We start from the raw sequence: 21,946 nt of genomic DNA, 5'->3' as shown, positions 1-21,946 counted from the left end.
AGTAGAAAAAAAAATCGTTCCATGTTACTTCATTGAGTGCCTTTTACACTGAAATTCCCGACGCCCTTTGATGCTTTGCATCAATAGTTAACTTGTTTATAATTGCTTTAGATAATGAAATATTAAGTTATAAGTTTTCTTTCATGTTGTAACAAGGCATGCTTAAACAATGATGTCACGCAGAAAGCTAAAAACGTGTCGGTAGGTTATGTATTTAAACCGGGCCCTCACATTTTACATTTGTCTCAAAACTCCTCAGATGTCTTCAAATGCACAAAAATCCTTCTGCTCAAAGTTAACTGGTGATATATATGATGTTGTTTAACACATGATTCAAAAAGGCTGATGCAAGGTTGATTTACATAATTGTATATTTCAGAGTCGCTGTTAGCAATGCTTTACAGACTGCATCGAAAAGATTTGGATGCATTCCGTTATGAACTCGTGTGGGTTATCTCGTTCAAATGAGATAGGTATATCGTTACCATGACCTACTTAGTACTTCACACGAGATTGGATTGTCGTTTCCATTATTGACTTTTACTTCCCACAAGATTGTTAAACCCTTACCATGAACTACTTAGTACTTAACATGAGATAGAAAGGTTGTTAACATGACCTACGTAGTACTTCACATTTGATAGATAGGTCGATACCACGACGGTAAAAAGACGGTAAATAGCACAATTAGAATCTACGATTGTCATGTGGAATATTATATTACTGTATATAGAGAATAACGGGTAACTGCCCAATAGTATTTGTATAAATCAGGTTTATAATAAATAATTCGTGCTGAGCCTGATAAGTTACAAAACTGTAACCTGTTATTTTGTAAACCATACCTCTCCGTTCCATTTTGAAAGGGATAATGAAAACACAAATCGCTACGACGCTGCATTTTTAACGGGAATGAATATTACGGGTGACTTTTATTTGTCGAATCAGTTTTGTGCGGGTTTTATTGCCTTTTGTGTCTAAAATATGTTACATCTAGGAACCAAATTGTTTGTTTTGTAAAATCTTTCCCCCACCCCGGGTGGAAAATGGTACCATTTGAAATTAGAAGGCACAAGGTACCTTTTTGCGCCAATAGGGCGAAATCTAACCCTTGTTTACTAAAATGATGTCTTTATAGTTCATTCCGAGTAATATGACCAACCTCCAAACATTGAATGATATGGCAACTTCCTGTTGAACGAATATAAAAATATATGTAGCATTATATTAGGCAGATATCAAAGCAATAGTCTAATACAAATTAACACTTGACGGAGGATGAAAGCGACACACACCTATAAATATACAAATACAAAGTCAACATAGAATGTTTGCTTACAAGATATACTGTCTTAACCGTAAATTTAAATCACTAGTCGAAGTTCGCTTTATGAGCAGTTTGAACATGTCTTATATTCGTACAGCTATATAGGATATATTTGGTATTCAACCTTGAATGAACCATACGTAAACCAAACTACAATAAATTTGGCCTAATAGTCCGACCTACGAATCTGTTAAACATATACTTATCACTTACAGGGGCATTTTCACGTTTTTGTAAATTGAAGAAATAAAAATAAATTGTTTCAGAATCGCACATTTTTGCTGTAGTTATGATATTTGTAAGTAATACTGATCATTTACCACGCTCTAAAATATCCATTATATGCATCTTTCCACGATTTAAAAACCTGAAAATTATAAAGCGTTGCAACGCAAAACGATTGAAAGTGTAAAATACCTCACTGATTGTTTGAGCACGAATGGCCAAGTGGTCGCAGCGATAGACTTTTAATCCAGGGTTCAGTGATTCGTGTCGTGCCCAGTTTAGGGTTACTTTTATTTATTTTTTTAATTTTATTATTGTTTTTATACTGGAGCTTTTAGACCCAATGTTAACATTTATCAATATAAAGCATTTAATGGCAAACTTCAATACATGCCAAAATCTGTGAAAAGGCACCTTTAATAGTTACTAAGTATGTAAACACGTCACGCGGTTAAGACATATGGAAATCGAAAGTGGTTTAGTAAAGAAATCACAAAATGGCGTCTAACTTAAACATTTCGCAGCAAAAGGGATCAGACGTATTTTACGACGTTTGTTGTTCTGTTTGCGAAGAGGATGGCATACATAATGAAGGACTGTTTCATTGTAAAATATGTTTTAAAACATACTGCGACGAATGTGTGAAAATGCACAAAAAGCTACTTAAGGATCACGCGGTGTCAGCGAAATCTGACGGTGAAAGCTGGTATGTTGCGAACAAAGTGGACGATACTATAGAGTTATGTGAGGAGCACACGACTGAGAGACTAACGAGGTTCTGTGAAGATCATGAACAGTTGCTATGTCATCTATGTCTGCTTCTAAAACACAGGTCGGTGTGTAGATATAAATTTATGTTAAGGCCAAGTACAAATCATACCTGTTTCATGTGTCACTGTGTGTGTATATATATACTACTACTACTACAACAACTACTACTACTACTATTACTACTACTACTACTACTACTACTACTACTACTACTACTACTACTACTACTACTACGACCACCACCACCACCACCATCACCACCACCATCACCACCACTACCACCACCTTCACAGCCTCGACCACCACCTCGACCACCACCACCACCACTACTACTACCACTACTACTACTACTGTCCAAAAAGGGTCCTAAAAATCTACTACTACTACTACTACTACTACTGTCCAAAAAGGGTCCTAAAAATCCCTATGAAGGTTTCCACTACTACTACTACTACTACTACTACTACTACTACTACTACTACTACTACTACTACTACTTCTACTACTACTACTACTACTACTACTACTACTACTACTACTACTACTACTACTACTACTACTACTACTGCTACTACTCTAAAATCCCTATGAAGGTTTCCACTACTACTACTACTACTACTACTACTACTACTACTACTACTACTACTACTACTACTACTACTACTACTACTACTAATACTACTACTACTACCACTACAACTACTACTACTACTACTACTACTACTACTACTACTGCTACTACTACTTCTACTACTACTACTAAACTACTACTACTACTACTACTACTACTACTACTACTACTACTACTACTACTACTACTACTACTACTACTACTACTACTGTCCAAAAAGGGTCCTAAAAATCCCTATGAAGGTTTCCACACAAAAACATTTTAATAAATATGTTTCAATATTTAATTAAATGTAAATCCAGCGTCATAAGTTGAACCTTAGTAAATATAATATTCAAATCACTTTTCTTCTTAATTTTAAAGTGTTTGTTAGCAAAAAATCAACGACACTAGTTAACCAATTTTAGTCAAAACGATGCTCTTCCTCAATAATAAGCGGCACGGCCCCATTCCCAAAATAATGAAAAAAACGACTGTAATAACAAAAATACTACTACTACTAATGATAATAATTGTTATATTAATAATAACAATAATTACTATAATTATATGCTATTATGATTATTATTTCTATTATTATGCCCCCCTTCGAAGAAGAGTGGGTATATTGCTTTGCACATGTCGGTCGGTCTGTCGGTAGGTCTGTCGGTCTGTCGGTCCGTCCACCATGTGGTTTCCGGATGATAACTCAAGAACGCTTGGGTCTAGGATCATGAAACTTCATAGGTACATTGATCATGACTTGCAGATGACCCCTATTGATTTTAAGGTCACTAGGTCAAAGGTCAAGGTCACGGTGACCCGAAATAGTAAAATGGTTTCCGGATGATAACTCAAGAACGCATACGCCTAGGATCATGAAACTTCATGGGTAGATTGATCATGACTCGCAAATGACCCCTGTTGAATTTGAGGTCACTAGGTCAAAGGTCACGGTGACCCGAAATAGTTAAATGGCTTCCGGATGATAACTTAGAAACGCATACGCTTAGGATCATGAATCTTCATCGTAAGATACATCATGACTCGCAAATGACCCCTATTGATTTTGAGGTCACTAGGTCAAAGGTCAAGGTCACGGTGACCCGAAATAGTAAAATGGTTTTCGGATGATAACTCAAGAAAGCATACGCCTAGGATCATGACACTTCATAGGTAGATTGATCATGACTCGCAGATGATTCCTATTGATGTTGAGGTCACAAGGTCAAAGGTCAAGGTCACGGTGACCCGAAATAGTAAAATGATTTTTGGATGATAACTCAAGAACGCATACTCCTAGGATTATGAAACTTCATAGGTAGATTGATCATGATTCGCAAATGACCTCTATTGAATTTAAGGTCACTAGGTCAAAGGTCAAGGTCACGGTGAACCGAAAAAGTAAAATGGTTTTCGGATGATAACTCAAGAACGCATATGCCTAGGATCATGAAACTGCATGGGTAGATTGATCATGACTCGCAGATGACCCCTATCGATTTTGAGGTCACTAGGTCAAAGGTCAAGGTCACCGTGACCCGAAATGGTAAATGGTTTTTGGATGATAACTCAAGAACGCATATGCCTAGGATCATGAAACTTCTTATGTACATTGATCATGATTCGCAGATGACCCATATTGATTTTGAGGTCACTAGGTCAAAGGTCAATGTCACGGTGACCCGAAACAGTAAAATTGTTTCCGGATGATAACTCAAGAACGCTTTTGCCTAGGATCATGACACTTCATAGGTACATTGATCATGACTTGCAGATGACCCCTATTGATTTTCAGGTCACTAGGTCAAAGGTCAAGGTCACAATGACAAAAAATGTATTCACACAATGGCTGCCACTAATGGACACCACAATGGGGGGCATGCATGTTTTACAAACAGTCTTTGTTATTAGTAGTATTAGTATTATTATCATTATTATATCATCAATATCATTATTGTTGTTAGTATTTAAATATTTATGTTTATCATTATTGCTATTAAAAAACAACAACATCGTCTCTTTCGCCTTTATCATCATGTTCAACAATCATCACCACCAACATCTTCATCATCACCAGTATCGCCATTAATTAACATCAACATTAGCAGCATGACGTAAGACTCGACATAGAATAATCAGAATAATCTACATCCATATGTTCCGTTTAACGCACATTTGCATTTCAGGCAATGCAGTAAGGTGTTTACATTGGCTGAACAGGCCAAATCAAACTCACAACGTATACGCCTTGTTCAAGTGACGAAAGGAATAGAAAAGTCGCAGAAGCGTTTAAAGGATATGGTGGACAGAGGAAAAGATAACATAAAATCACTTAAAGCTTCTTACGAACAAATTTGTGAAAAAATACTTGATGAACGTCGACAGATCAACGAGAATCTTGACCGACTTCAGCAAAACACCATAAGAGAATTGGAATCAATTCACGAGCGCTTAAATAATTCCATTGAAGATGACACCAAGCGATGCTTAGAATGTATTTCAAAGTTAAAGATATTTGGCGCTAAGCTCAAAGACAATACTCTACCTGAACGAACGTTTATTACGTTAAGAAAATGTATTGATCAAACTGCTGCAGCAGATTTACTCCTAAAACGCATGATCAAGAAGGATGGAACTGATATTAAATTCCAGCCTAACCGTGAATTGATTCAATGTCTTGCAGACTGCACTGATCTTGGGAAAATCATCATAGGCGATCCACAACATAACGTTGATCCAAACAAGATTGTCAGCATCGAGGAGAAGTCAGAATATAATGTTCGAACAGCTACTGATAAATTATCATGTGCGATTAGGGGTATATTTACGACTTCCAACAGGGATCTCGTTATTGCTGACTTTACCAATAAGTGTGTGAAACTCCTTAATCAGGCGTACAAGGTGATTGATCAAGTTCAGCTGCCTTCTTATCCGATGTCCATGTGTAGCATTTCCTCCTTCGAAATGGCGGTGACTGTAAGCCAATATATAGCCGATGCTCTTAACGGGATTCATTTCTTACGGGTAGATGGCGGAAAGATTATACGCAAACAGGTTCTAAAAATGAATCATGCCTGTTATGGAATTGCGCATGTCGATGCAGAAGTGTTTGTGACTTCCGGTACTGCGTTGTACGAATACACAATGGACGGACGGTTAGTTAAGAAGTTATACGAAGATAGAACTGGACCATCCCCAGGTGATATATGAGTACATTATTATTTTCCTTTTTATCAGGGATGCTTTGCACTTTGTGTTTACATATGCATGAACTTGATAAAGATGAGATCTGAGCGTAGATTGTATCAATACGGCTGTTAATTACATAGGGCAGGCACATGGTGAAGGACCGACTTTAATGTTCTATAAGGGTTACAATGACGTTAATTGAAATCATGCACTCTAGTCCTGTTCCAAAACGTCATCTCCGATCAATTAAAATTGTTTGACAGGTATTTCAATTATCAAAGTATCTCAATCATGACATTAATGAGTTATGTACTAATAATGTTGTTTACAACAAAAGAAGCTTAACACACTAAGCATCACATGCGGTCACAATTTTTCAAAATTTCTTATAATTTTAAGAATAACTGGCTTAAGTCTTTAATGTTATAAAGTCGTAATACTCTTTTAAAGTTGATTTAGTATTTTTAATATATGTTTTCCTATTGTTTATTTCAGGTATTTTTCCATTTAAAGGTTATACATTTGAACGATAACTGTTTGCTAACTATTGATATGAGAATAAGTGAGCTTACGCTAATACTGAAAGAAATACTAATATTCAAGATTTCGTGCCAGATTGTGTAAGTTGTATTCCTCATTTAGTTGCAGGTGTTGGGGTGAGTCCTGATGGGAAGATGATCTATGTGACGGACTTAAGTAATGGCATGCTTCGCACGCTGACCAGGGATGGAACAATCACAGCTACGTTCCAGGATCCCGCATTCAAACATGGCTGGCTTACAGATAACATACATGTGGCAGCCACAGGGCAGGTTTTCGTCTGTGGTGACAACTCCATAAGTCAAGTGGATACAGTCGGCAAGACAATCCTCAATACCATCTCTGTTGACATTGCAAAACCTGCATCTGTCTTCTTTAATGAAGAAACGAGAAAACTAATAGTTGGATTTTGGAGCCACGACAACATCAATGAGTTCAAAACAAAAACAGTTCCGACTTTTTAATTGACAAAGAAAGCAAATAAAGAAAGTAATTACAGCATTACGTAATTTATACTATTATTCATTATTAACCGAATTTCTATTTAAATAAATTAAGAAGCTTTAATAATTAAATTCAACCTTTTTATTATTTTCTTTTTTGTACAATTTTTCATGAACGGAATTTACGTAGTGCATGTAATTTACTTTCGGTAAACGGTTGTGAATTTATTAATAACATTGAATTTTGGTTTTGAAGTGCATCTTTGTTTTTGTATGTATTAAAGTTTTTTAGACTGTTATTCAGATTTAATTTCATATCGTCATTTAAAATGTGTCTTAGTTATAGTCATGACAGTCAGATTAGCTACAATTAGACCTGATCAAAACATGGAAATAATGGCATTCATTCTAGTCAGCTCACCTGAGCATGAAGTGGTCAAGGCAAGCTATTGTAATCACCCTACGCCCGTTTTCTTTCAGCGTGTATTGTGCTTTGTGTGTCATCAACTATTAGCTCATTAACATTCTAGAGGTTACATGTTTTATCCGATCTTGATTAAACTTGGTCAGCATATTTATCTGGACAATGAATTAATCTGAGTCACGTTAGCGTAAAAATAGGTGACCATGTTAAATGTTTAAAAAAGACACAATTGTTACCACTTTAAGGCCTTATTTATTACTCATTCATGATAAAACTTTGCCGGAATTGTAATCCTGACATTGTCTAGGCCAAGATTGAATCTGGGTCCCTTGCTTCCCAAACCTAGGTCACCAGGTCAAATCTTTGAAAAACCTTATTACTAATCTAAAGGCCCAATATATGACTCATTCTTGAAGAAACCAGGACAAAATGTTTATATGACAATATAAAGGTCAGGTTTGAATCCGGGTCAGGTGTGGTTAAAAACTAGATAACTTGGTAAAATACTTGAACTCAGATGAGCGCACAAGGGCCATTATTAGAAAATCGCTATACTGCCTTCGCTGTGTAGACTTTGTTGACTATATCGTGTATAAGATATTTGACTCCATAATATATTTCATCTGCAAAAACATTTGAAAATTGAAAAATTGTTAGTAATGATTGTGAGTGAATATGTAAATAATATTGCTTTTTGCTAGTAGCTGTAAAATAAAGAGCAATTGCATACGAAATATTTAGAGTAATACGATTATGAATGATTATGACGTGGTTATCATTCACAATTTTATTGTATCATATCCGGTTCTCGTCGTTATATCATATACAGATAGTGTATTGTTGTTAGAATTTGTACTTATCACGAAGTCAATCAAAGCCTTAAGGAACTTCTATCTTTCAAATGTTGTAGTTTTTGTATTTCATAAATGAAAATCACCGTTTAGAGTCCCTTTTTTTGTTTTTGTTCCGAATGGATAGACAATATTCTTAATGGGAATTTGGACATATTTAAAAGCTGACTGAATAACATCATCCTACCCATTGTTGGTCAGTCATTGTAAGCAGGGATTACATATAAAAATTCCATTTATAACTACCGAGTAGTTTATTTTTAGCGTCAATAATTAAAAAGGTTAATATTTCTGGTATATATTGATCAATTGATAATGTGAAACAATACTACCATTCTTGAAGGAATGTGAAAATTATGTCAATAGTGTGATTCACCTGCAGAATTTTGTCAATTTGTTTAAACTTTGCATCAAACCAAGTCTTGAGCTATCTACCTTGTTTCAAGATAAACACTTCAACGTGTCATTGCATCTATTCTTTAAGTGTAATGTACATTTCACTTGATTAACTGCGTGAATTTGTATCTGGGCATAGATCAGTACATAGAGAATAACAGGTTACTGCCATGTAGTTGTGTAATCTATTAGGTATTTAGGCGAACAAAAAAGTGAAAGGCGAGGCTTGCCGAGTTGTTGTTTTATACGTTCCGAGCCTTTTTTATGTTTATTATAAATTCAAGTAAGGATTTTTAAAGAAATCATGAAATATAATCAAGCTTAATTTAAAAAACAACAACAATAACTTGAATATGTTTATGACGTTTGATTTGTTTACTAAGACGTAATGAGCACTTTCGGTTTGTTTTTGTTTTAAATGTGTGTGTTGCATTTTGTGTCTACAATATATAACAAATTGGTATCAAATTGTTTGTGTTGTTCAGTAGTAATATGACTTGCGTCGAAGCATTGACTCATATAACAACTTCCGGTATACGTAATAAAACAAACTTATCAAGTATGAACAAAGAGAATAACAGGTTAAGAGGCTAAGAATAAATAAATGGCGAGGCTTGCCGAGCCTCTTTTTATTCGTGTCGAGCCTGATATTTTACATAACGATAGGTAGCCTATTTTTTGTTTATCATAACTATACGCCCCCATTTTGAACGAATAAGTATTGTTTTTGCCTTGTCTGTTGGTCTGTTGGTTGGTTGGTCTGTTGGTTTGCGTCAACTTTAACATTTGCAATAACTTTTGCAATATTGAAGATAGCAACTTGATATTTGGCATGCATATGTATCTCATGGAGCTGCACATTTTCAGTGGTGGAAGGTCAAGGTCATCCTTCAAGGTCAAAGGTCAAATATATGGTTCAAAATTGCTCATTTAATGTACACTTTTGCAATATTTCAATATTCAAGATAGCAACTTGATATTTTACATGCATGTGTATCTCATGGAGCTGCACATTTTGAGTGGTAAAAGGTCAAGGTCAAGGTCATCCTTCAAGGTCAGAGGTCAAATATATGTGGCCGAAATCGCTCATTTTATGACTACTTTTGCAATATTGAAGATAGCAACTTGATATTTGGCATGCATGTGTATCTCATGGAGCTGCACATTTTGAGTGGTGAAAGGTCAAGGTCATCCTTCAAGGTCATATATATGGGTCAAAATTGCTCATGTAATGTCACTTCTGCAATATTGAAGCTAGCAATTTTATATTTGACATGCATGTGTATCTCATGGAGCTGCACATTTTGAGTGGTGATTGGTCAAGGTCAAGGTCATCCTTCAAGGTCAAACGTCATATACGGGGACATAGTGTTTCACAAACACATCTTGTTTTGAAAGTGTCTCTGAAGATGTAAATTATCATGGTATGTGATAACAAATACAGAAATTTTATGCTTTCCATTGGTTGATAGAGAAATGTCAGTGAATTAAAATTGATAATTCACTGGTTCAAACAGTGAAATTAACCATGAAAATTTCAATGTTGTTCTGTGAGATAATCTTTGAAAAATATGTTTTATCTGATTGGCCTGTCACATTTTGAACTGTGAGATGACGTGGTTACATGACGTTAAGACGTCATTATTTCAGCAAAATACAGAAATTATCATTTTTAATCATAAAATAAGATGAAAATTTGTTGAATTTGGTTGATGGAATATCGATTTAAATTCACAAGTCATCATAGAAAAATATTTTTTTATGATCACTCGTGAATTTAAATCAATATTTTAACAAATCCAACAAATATCCTCTACATTAACAATCCATTACAACTCGTTGCAGTGTCTGTCATTCTAGTTTTCATATCTAGCAGTGTATTGTGGTCATCATTGTTAAAAAATCATCCTTGGTGACAAAACTGGCTACGCTAAAAGGTCCCTTTTTTTGGTTGTTAGCACATGCTGCATATTACTTCATGCGCTCATCGAGGAGTATTTGTCACTACTATGACATGTCATTTACAAGGTCATCATGACGACACATGTTGATGGATCTGTAAAGTCATCATGACATCACAAGTTCACAAGTTGAGTAGGGCAGTTATTATGTCATCAGATCAATGTATTGTATGGTGTTTATTATGACATGGCCCAATTAGCGTAGGCGTGGTATGATAGCATGGTGTTATTACGTCACCAAATGTGAACATGGTCTTTCTGTGATTATGTTTAATAACTATTTGACACAAATGGAGGCAAATATCTCTGTCTATTAAAGACTTAATATGTATTCATTTGTGTGTAATATTTTCAGCCTAATCATGCAATGACTTTCTCCTGCTGTTTGCGTGATGGTCCAGTCAGATATTGACATGGTCGTATATTATAGCTGCGTTTTGAAATGTATATTAAAGTGTGAATTGATTTTGACATGAAATTAGAACAATAAAACAACTGCTATTTTATGGTTTATTTGAGTCTTTTTGTTTAATTAGATGCCCTGGCTGACCCTGCTTCATACAATCCTACTTTGTTCACACAGCCTCGATATGTTACACAAACTATAATGGGAACAATGGTCCAAAGATGTCAAACATTGACTTCAGGTTGGTATTTTCGGGTTGGGTCGGATCAAGGTTTAAGTAAATAAATAACAAATAAACACCATTTAATAAAGCGTGTTCTTTAGCACTTCAGGCATTTAAGTTTTTGCCAAATCGGAAATATAGACCATGCTCACAGAACAAAAGGTACTCATGTGGAACTTTTGGGATACCGTGATGTCCATCGTACTTGAGTATTTGAGGTGCATGTGTACACTTTTTCTGTTAACGACTTCTCCCTTTGAGCAGTTGTAAAATTAAACAATTACTTGACAGGTGTGATCCTCTGATGCATCTCTTTTTAATTTGTTAAAATTGTTCCAGTCCTTTTCATATGTAGGTCGCATGATCAAAAAAAATTATTTTCAAACATGAAAACTGTACAAATCTATAAAAACCAAAAGAGTGAGGGCTTCAATATTTAAAATCATACGATGATGCTCTACAACGTTTTTTAAGTTATACCCCTGCGGTCAAAATTGGCTCTGCACTGGGGTAACTTGCTTTCCAGATGAACACACAGTGGAAACTACAAAATTCTTCATCTCTAAAACCACAATGGTCAGGGCTAAAATTTAGTAGTCATATATTAAGTTTCTTCAAATAATGCCCCTGGGGTAAAGACTTGCCACACCTCAGTGGTCACATGATTGGTGTCGCAATGAAGTGCGGCGACTCGTATGTAATACTACAGATATTAATACAGTATGTTTAGTATTAGGTAAAATTGAATTTGTAGCAAAATGAATTCATTAATTCAATAATTGTTTACTTTGCAACATACTATTCCACTTAAAATGATCATCAAAGAACATCAAATGTGTGCTTTTATGCAATCCATTAATACAATAGTTATAATTGTTTCATTTGTATGATAGTATTCTACTGAAAATTACCATCAAAGAACTTCAAAGCTGTGCTTTTACTCAATTTTTTAATGATCTTAATAAAAGAAAGAAAAATTTCAGGCACTTATAAAAACAACCATAAAAAAATCATTAATTAATATTTTAATCACTCAGGACACAACTTACAGCATTTTTTTAATCATTAATTATTAAAACACATAAAATTCATTATTACAAATAACTACTTCAAATACATATTTTCATATTATGTAGACGTTTCACCACAAAAATGGGGGGGGGGGGGGGTGAAACGTCTGGGGAGAAAACGTCTTGGAGGGGGAGGGGAACGTCTGCCACCCATTTGGGGGTTATAACACAAAATCATAGATAATGGTTATACCAGTATATTTTTCTATTTTGATTAAAATAATCGGCCAATATTTTTAATATTTACAGTAGAAAAAAAATCGTTCCATGTTACTTCATTGAGTGCCTTTTACACTGAAATTCCCGACGCCCTTTGATGCTTTGCATCAATAGTTAACTTGTTTATAATTGCTTTAGATAATGAAATATTAAGTTATAAGTTTTCTTTCATGTTGTAACAAGGCATGCTTAAACAATGATGTCACGCAGAAAGCTAAAAACGTGTCGGTAGGTTATGTATTTAAACCGGGCCCTCACATTTTACATTTGTCTCAAAACTCCTCAGATGTCTTCAAATGCACAAAAATCCTTCTGCTCAAAGTTAACTGGTGATATATATGATGTTGTTTAACACATGATTCAAAAAGGCTGATGCAAGGTTGATTTACATAATTGTATATTTCAGAGTCGCTGTTAGCAATGCTTTACAGACTGCATCGAAAAGATTTGGATGCATTCCGTTATGAACTCGTGTGGGTTATCTCGTTCAAATGAGATAGGTATATCGTTACCATGACCTACTTAGTACTTCACACGAGATTGGATTGTCGTTTCCATTATTGACTTTTACTTCCCACAAGATTGTTAAACCCTTACCATGAACTACTTAGTACTTAACATGAGATAGAAAGGTTGTTAACATGACCTACGTAGTACTTCACATTTGATAGATAGGTCGATACCACGACGGTAAAAAGACGGTAAATAGCACAATTAGAATCTACGATTGTCATGTGGAATATTATATTACTGTATATAGAGAATAACGGGTAACTGCCCAATAGTATTTGTATAAATCAGGTTTATAATAAATAATTCGTGCTGAGCCTGATAAGTTACAAAACTGTAACCTGTTATTTTGTAAACCATACCTCTCCGTTCCATTTTGAAAGGGATAATGAAAACACAAATCGCTACGACGCTGCATTTTTAACGGGAATGAATATTACGGGTGACTTTTATTTGTCGAATCAGTTTTGTGCGGGTTTTATTGCCTTTTGTGTCTAAAATATGTTACATCTAGGAACCAAATTGTTTGTTTTGTAAAATCTTTCCCCCACCCCGGGTGGAAAATGGTACCATTTGAAATTAGAAGGCACAAGGTACCTTTTTGCGCCAATAGGGCGAAATCTAACCCTTGTTTACTAAAATGATGTCTTTATAGTTCATTCCGAGTAATATGACCAACCTCCAAACATTGAATGATATGGCAACTTCCTGTTGAACGAATATAAAAATATATGTAGCATTATATTAGGCAGATATCAAAGCAATAGTCTAATACAAATTAACACTTGACGGAGGATGAAAGCGACACACACCTATAAATATACAAATACAAAGTCAACATAGAATGTTTGCTTACAAGATATACTGTCTTAACCGTAAATTTAAATCACTAGTCGAAGTTCGCTTTATGAGCAGTTTGAACATGTCTTATATTCGTACAGCTATATAGGATATATTTGGTATTCAACCTTGAATGAACCATACGTAAACCAAACTACAATAAATTTGGCCTAATAGTCCGACCTACGAATCTGTTAAACATATACTTATCACTTACAGGGGCATTTTCACGTTTTTGTAAATTGAAGAAATAAAAATAAATTGTTTCAGAATCGCACATTTTTGCTGTAGTTATGATATTTGTAAGTAATACTGATCATTTACCACGCTCTAAAATATCCATTATATGCATCTTTCCACGATTTAAAAACCTGAAAATTATAAAGCGTTGCAACGCAAAACGATTGAAAGTGTAAAATACCTCACTGATTGTTTGAGCACGAATGGCCAAGTGGTCGCAGCGATAGACTTTTAATCCAGGGTTCAGTGATTCGTGTCGTGCCCAGTTTAGGGTTACTTTTATTTATTTTTTTAATTTTATTATTGTTTTTATACTGGAGCTTTTAGACCCAATGTTAACATTTATCAATATAAAGCATTTAATGGCAAACTTCAATACATGCCAAAATCTGTGAAAAGGCACCTTTAATAGTTACTAAGTATGTAAACACGTCACGCGGTTAAGACATATGGAAATCGAAAGTGGTTTAGTAAAGAAATCACAAAATGGCGTCTAACTTAAACATTTCGCAGCAAAAGGGATCAGACGTATTTTACGACGTTTGTTGTTCTGTTTGCGAAGAGGATGGCATACATAATGAAGGACTGTTTCATTGTAAAATATGTTTTAAAACATACTGCGACGAATGTGTGAAAATGCACAAAAAGCTACTTAAGGATCACGCGGTGTCAGCGAAATCTGACGGTGAAAGCTGGTATGTTGCGAACAAAGTGGACGATACTATAGAGTTATGTGAGGAGCACACGACTGAGAGACTAACGATGTTCTGTGAAGATCATGAACAGTTGCTATGTCATCTATGTCTGCTTCTAAAACACAGGTCAGTGTGTAGATATAAATTTATGTTAAGGCCAAGTACAAATCATACCTGTTTCATGTGTCACTGTGTGTGTATATATATACTACTACTACTACAACAACTACTACTACTACTATTACTACTACTACTACTACTACTACTACTACTACTACTACTACTACTACTACTACTACTACTACGACCACCACCACCACCACCATCACCACCACCACCACCATCACCACCACTACCACCACCTTCACAGCCTCGACCACCACCTCGACCACCACCACCACCACTACTACTACCACTACTACTACTACTGTCCAAAAAGGGTCCTAAAAATCTACTACTACTACTACTGTCCAAAAAGGGTCCTAAAAATCCCTATGAAGGTTTCCACTACTACTACTACTACTACTACTACTACTACTACTACTACTACTACTACTACTACTACTTCTACTACTACTACTACTACTACTACTACTACTACTACTACTACTACTACTACTACTACTACTACTACTGCTACTACTCTAAAATCCCTATGAAGGTTTCCACTACTACTACTACTACTACTACTACTACTACTACTACTACTACTACTACTACTACTACTACTACTACTACTACTACTACTACTAATACTACTACTACTACCACTACAACTACTACTACTACTACTACTACTACTACTACTACTGCTACTACTACTTCTACTACTACTACTAAACTACTACTACTACTACTACTACTACTACTACTACTACTACTACTACTACTACTACTACTACTACTACTGTCCAAAAAGGGTCCTAAAAATCCCTATGAAGGTTTCCACACACAAACATTTTAATAAATATGTTTCAATATTTAATTAAATGTAAATCCAGCGTCATAAGTTGAACCTTAGTAAATATAATATTCAAATCACTTTTCTTCTTAATTTTAAAGTGTTTGTTAGCAAAAAATCAACGACACTAGTTAACCAATTTTAGTCAAAACGATGCTCTTCCTCAATAATAAGCGGCACGGCCCCATTCCCAAAATAATGAAAAAAACGACTGTAATAACAAAAATACTACTACTACTAATGATAATAATTGTTATATTAATAATAACAATAATTACTATAATTATATGCTATTATGATTATTATTTCTATTATTATGCCCCCCTTCGAAGAAGAGTGGGTATATTGCTTTGCACATGTCGGTCGGTCTGTCGGTAGGTCTGTCGGTCTGTCGGTCCGTCCACCATGTGGTTTCCGGATGATAACTCAAGAACGCTTGGGTCTAGGATCATGAAACTTCATAGGTACATTGATCATGACTTGCAGATGACCCCTATTGATTTTAAGGTCACTAGGTCAAAGGTCAAGGTCACGGTGACCCGAAATAGTAAAATGGTTTCCGGATGATAACTCAAGAACGCATACGCCTAGGATCATGAAACTTCATGGGTAGATTGATCATGACTCGCAAATGACCCCTGTTGAATTTGAGGTCACTAGGTCAAAGGTCACGGTGACCCGAAATAGTTAAATGGCTTCCGGATGATAACTTAGAAACGCATACGCTTAGGATCATGAATCTTCATCGTAAGATACATCATGACTCGCAAATGACCCCTATTGATTTTGAGGTCACTAGGTCAAAGGTCAAGGTCACGGTGACCCGAAATAGTAAAATGGTTTTCGGATGATAACTCAAGAAAGCATACGCCTAGGATCATGACACTTCATAGGTAGATTGATCATGACTCGCAGATGATTCCTATTGATGTTGAGGTCACAAGGTCAAAGGTCAAGGTCACGGTGACCCGAAATAGTAAAATGATTTTTGGATGATAACTCAAGAACGCATACTCCTAGGATTATGAAACTTCATAGGTAGATTGATCATGATTCGCAAATGACCTCTATTGAATTTAAGGTCACTAGGTCAAAGGTCAAGGTCACGGTGAACCGAAAAAGTAAAATGGTTTTCGGATGATAACTTAAGAACGCATATGCCTAGGATCATGAAACTGCATGGGTAGATTGATCATGACTCGCAGATGACCCCTATCGATTTTGAGGTCACTAGGTCAAAGGTCAAGGTCACCGTGACCCGAAATGGTAAATGGTTTTTGGATGATAACTCAAGAACGCATATGCCTAGGATCATGAAACTTCTTATGTACATTGATCATGATTCGCAGATGACCCATATTGATTTTGAGGTCACTAGGTCAAAGGTCAATGTCACGGTGACCCGAAACAGTAAAATTGTTTCCGGATGATAACTCAAGAACGCTTTTGCCTAGGATCATGACACTTCATAGGTACATTGATCATGACTTGCAGATGACCCCTATTGATTTTCAGGTCACTAGGTCAAAGGTCAAGGTCACAATGACAAAAAATGTATTCACACAATGGCTGCCACTAATGGACACCACAATGGGGGGCATGCATGTTTTACAAACAGTCTTTGTTATTAGTAGTATTAGTATTATTATCATTATTATATCATCAATATCATTATTGTTGTTAGTATTTAAATATTTATGTTTATCATTATTGCTATTAAAAAACAACAACATCGTCTCTTTCGCCTTTATCATCATGTTCAACAATCATCACCACCAACATCTTCATCATCACCAGTATCGCCATTAATTAACATCAACATTAGCAGCATGACGTAAGACTCGACATAGAATAATCAGAATAATCTACATCCATATGTTCCGTTTAACGCACATTTGCATTTCAGGCAATGCAGTAAGGTGTTTACATTGGCTGAACAGGCCAAATCAAACTCACAACGTATACGCCTTGTTCAAGTGACGAAAGGAATAGAAAAGTCGCAGAAGCGTTTAAAGGATATGGTGGACAGAGGAAAAGATAACATAAAATCACTTAAAGCTTCTTACGAACACATTTGTGAAAAAATACTTGATGAACGTCGACAGATCAACGAGAATCTTGACCGACTTCAGCAAAACACCATAAGAGAATTGGAATCAATTCACGAGCGCTTAAATAATTCCATTGAAGATGACACCAAGCGATGCTTAGAATGTATTTCAAAGTTAAAGATATTTGGCGCTAAGCTCAAAGACAATACTCTACCTGAACGAACGTTTATTACGTTAAGAAAATGTATTGATCAAACTGCTGCAGCAGATTTACTCCTAAAACGCATGATCAAGAAGGATGGAACTGATATTAAATTCCAGCCTAACCGTGAATTGATTCAATGTCTTGCAGACTGCACTGATCTTGGGAAAATCATCATAGGCGATCCACAACATAACGTTGATCCAAACAAGATTGTCAGCATCGAGGAGAAGTCAGAATATAATGTTCGAACAGCTACTGATAAATTATCATGTGCGATTAGGGGTATATTTACGACTTCCAACAGGGATCTCGTTATTGCTGACTTTACCAATAAGTGTGTGAAACTCCTTAATCAGGCGTACAAGGTGATTGATCAAGTTCAGCTGCCTTCTTATCCGATGTCCATGTGTAGCATTTCCTCCTTCGAAATGGCGGTGACTGTAAGCCAATATATAGCCGATGCTCTTAACGGGATTCATTTCTTACGGGTAGATGGCGGAAAGATTATACGCAAACAGGTTCTAAAAATGAATCATGCCTGTTATGGAATTGCGCATGTCGATGCAGAAGTGTTTGTGACTTCCGGTACTGCGTTGTACGAATACACAATGGACGGACGGTTAGTTAAGAAGTTATACGAAGATAGAACTGGACCATCCCCAGGTGATATATGAGTACATTATTATTTTCCTTTTTATCAGGGATGCTTTGCACTTTGTGTTTACATATGCATGAACTTGATAAAGATTAGATCTGAGCGTAGATTGTATCAATACGGCTGTTAATTACATAGGGCAGGCACATGGTGAAGGACCGACTTTAATGTTCTATAAGGGTTACAATGACGTTAATTGAAATCATGCACTCTAGTCCTGTTCCAAAACGTCATCTCCGATCAATTAAAATTGTTTGACAGGTATTTCAATTATCAAAGTATCTCAATCATGACATTAATGAGTTATGTACTAATAATGTTGTTTACAACAAAAGAAGCTTAACACACTAAGCATCACATGCGGTCACAATTTTTCAAAATTTCTTATAATTTTAAGAATAACTGGCTTAAGTCTTTAATGTTATAAAGTCGTAATACTCTTTTAAAGTTGATTTAGTATTTTTAATATATGTTTTCCTATTGTTTATTTCAGGTATTTTTCCATTTAAAGGTTATACATTTGAACGATAACTGTTTGCTAACTATTGATATGAGAATAAGTGAGCTTACGCTAATACTGAAAGAAATACTAATATTCAAGATTTCGTGCCAGATTGTGTAAGTTGTATTCCTCATTTAGTTGCAGGTGTTGGGGTGAGTCCTGATGGGAAGATGATCTATGTGACGGACTTAAGTAATGGCATGCTTCGCACGCTGACCAGGGATGGAACAATCACAGCTACGTTCCAGGATCCCGCATTCAAACATGGCTGGCTTACAGATAACATACATGTGGCAGCCACAGGGCAGGTTTTCGTCTGTGGTGACAACTCCATAAGTCAAGTGGATACAGTCGGCAAGACAATCCTCAATACCATCTCTGTTGACATTGCAAAACCTGCATCTGTCTTCTTTAATGAAGAAACGAGAAAACTAATAGTTGGATTTTGGAGCCACGACAACATCAATGAGTTCAAAACAAAAACAGTTCCGACTTTTTAATTGACAAAGAAAGCAAATAAAGAAAGTAATTACATCATTACGTAATGTATACTATTATTCATTATTAACCGAATTTCTATTTAAATAAATTAAGAAGCTTTAATAATTAAATTCAACCTTTTTATTATTTTCTTTTTTTGTACAATTTTTCATGAACGGAATTTACGTAGTGCATGTAATTTACTTTCGGTAAACGGTTGTGAATTTATTAATAACATTGAATTTTGGTTTTGAAGTGCATCTTTGTTTTTGTATGTATTAAAGTTTTTTAGACTGTTATTCAGATTTAATTTCATATCGTCATTTAAAATGTGTCTTAGTTATAGTCATGACAGTCAGATTAGCTACAATTAGACCTGATCAAAACATGGAAATAATGGCATTCATTCTAGTCAGCTCACCTGAGCATGAAGTGGTCAAGGCAAGCTATTGTAATCACCCTACGCCCGTTTTCTTTCAGCGTGTATTGTGCTTTGTGTGTCATCAACTATTAGCTCATTAACATTCTAGAGGTTACATGTTTTATCCGATCTTGATTAAACTTGGTCAGCATATTTATCTGGACAATGAATTAATCTGAGTCACGTTAGCGTAAAAATAGGTGACCATGTTAAATGTTTAAAAAAGACACAATTGTTACCACTTTAAGGCCTTATTTATTACTCATTCATGATAAAACTTTGCCGGAATTGTAATCCTGACATTGTCTAGGCCAAGATTGAATCTGGGTCCCTTGCTTCCCAAACCTAGGTCACCAGGTCAAATCTTTGAAAAACCTTATTACTAATCTAAAGGCCCAATATATGACTCATTCTTGAAGAAACCAGGACAAAATGTTTATATGACAATATAAAGGTCAGGTTTGAATCCGGGTAAGGTGTGGTTAAAAACTAGATAACTTGGTAAAATACTTGAACTCAGATGAGCGCACAAGGGCCATTATTAGAAAATCGCTATACTGCCTTCGCTGTGTAGACTTTGTTGACTATATCGTGTATAAGATATTTGACTCCATAATATATTTCATCTGCAAAAACATTTGAAAATTGAAAAATTGTTAGTAATGATTGTGAGTGAATATGTAAATAATATTGCTTTTTGCTAGTAGCTGTAAAATAAAGAGCAATTGCATACGAAATATTTAGAGTAATACGATTATGAATGATTATGACGTGGTTATCATTCACAATTTTATTGTATCATATCCGGTTCTCGTCGTTATATCATATACAGATAGTGTATTGTTGTTAGAATTTGTACTTATCACGAAGTCAATCAAAGCCTTAAGGAACTTCTATCTTTCAAATGTTGTAGTTTTTGTATTTCATAAATGAAAATCACCGTTTAGAGTCCCTTTTTTTGTTTTTGTTCCGAATGGATAGACAATATTCTTAATGGGAATTTGGACATATTTAAAAGCTGACTGAATAACATCATCCTACCCATTGTTGGTCAGTCATTGTAAGCAGGGATTACATATAAAAATTCCATTTATAACTACCGAGTAGTTTATTTTTAGCGTCAATAATTAAAAAGGTTAATATTTCTGGTATATATTGATCAATTGATAATGTGAAACAATACTACCATTCTTGAAGGAATGTGAAAATTATGTCAATAGTGTGATTCACCTGCAGAATTTTGTCAATTTGTTTAAACTTTGCATCAAACCAAGTCTTGAGCTATCTACCTTGTTTCAAGATAAACACTTCAACGTGTCATTGCATCTATTCTTTAAGTGTAATGTACATTTCACTTGATTAACTGCGTGAATTTGTATCTGGGCATAGATCAGTACATAGAGAATAACAGGTTACTGCCATGTAGTTGTGTAATCTATTAGGTATTTAGGCGAACAAAAAAGTGAAAGGCGAGGCTTGCCGAGTTGTTGTTTTATACGTTCCGAGCCTTTTTTATGTTTATTATAAATTCAAGTAAGGATTTTTAAAGAAATCATGAAATATAATCAAGCTTAATTTAAAAAACAACAACAATAACTTGAATATGTTTATGACGTTTGATTTGTTTACTAAGACGTAATGAGCACTTTCGGTTTGTTTTTGTTTTAAATGTGTGTGTTGCATTTTGTGTCTACAATATATAACAAATTGGTATCAAATTGTTTGTGT

General features: G+C 35.2%; 1 protein-coding gene across 3 annotated transcripts; it reads left to right on the top strand.

Moving 5' to 3' along the window:
* Positions 1-1,995: 1,995 nt before the first annotated feature.
* LOC127837790 (uncharacterized) lies at positions 1,996-19,874 on the top strand. Of its 3 annotated transcripts, none has more exons than XM_052365179.1 (3): positions 1,996-2,384; positions 17,811-18,823; positions 19,456-19,874. In XM_052365179.1, exons 1-3 carry the CDS (start codon positions 2,050-2,052, stop codon positions 19,815-19,817), a joined length of 1,710 nt encoding a protein of 569 aa, XP_052221139.1. In that variant the 5' UTR covers positions 1,996-2,049; the 3' UTR covers positions 19,818-19,874. The 3 variants fall into 3 exon arrangements, with proteins under 3 accessions (XP_052221139.1, XP_052221138.1, XP_052221137.1); XM_052365178.1 differs by lacking the exon at positions 17,811-18,823 and adding an exon at positions 5,123-6,135; XM_052365177.1 differs by lacking the exon at positions 1,996-2,384 and adding an exon at positions 14,684-15,069.
* Positions 19,875-21,946: the final 2,072 nt, after the last annotated feature.

This window comes from Dreissena polymorpha, chromosome 7 (assembly GCF_020536995.1).
Source record: "Dreissena polymorpha isolate Duluth1 chromosome 7, UMN_Dpol_1.0, whole genome shotgun sequence".
NCBI lineage: Eukaryota > Metazoa > Mollusca > Bivalvia > Myida > Dreissenidae > Dreissena > Dreissena polymorpha.
The sequence above is the reverse complement of the archived record's forward strand: the minus strand, read 5'-3'. Positions and strand labels throughout refer to the sequence as shown.

What these genes read in the sequence shown, in the direction of transcription:
- LOC127837790 (XM_052365179.1), top strand. Translation starts at nt 2,050, where the DNA reads ATGGCGTCTAACTTAAACATTTCGCAGCAAAAGGGATCAGACGTATTT. An exon ending in TGTCTGCTTCTAAAACACAG is followed by an intron (nt 2,385 to 17,810) that starts GTCGGTGTGTAG and finishes TTTGCATTTCAG; the next exon opens with GCAATGCAGTAAGGTGTTTA. An exon ending in TAGAACTGGACCATCCCCAG is followed by an intron (nt 18,824 to 19,455) that starts GTGATATATGAG and finishes TTCCTCATTTAG; the next exon opens with TTGCAGGTGTTGGGGTGAGT.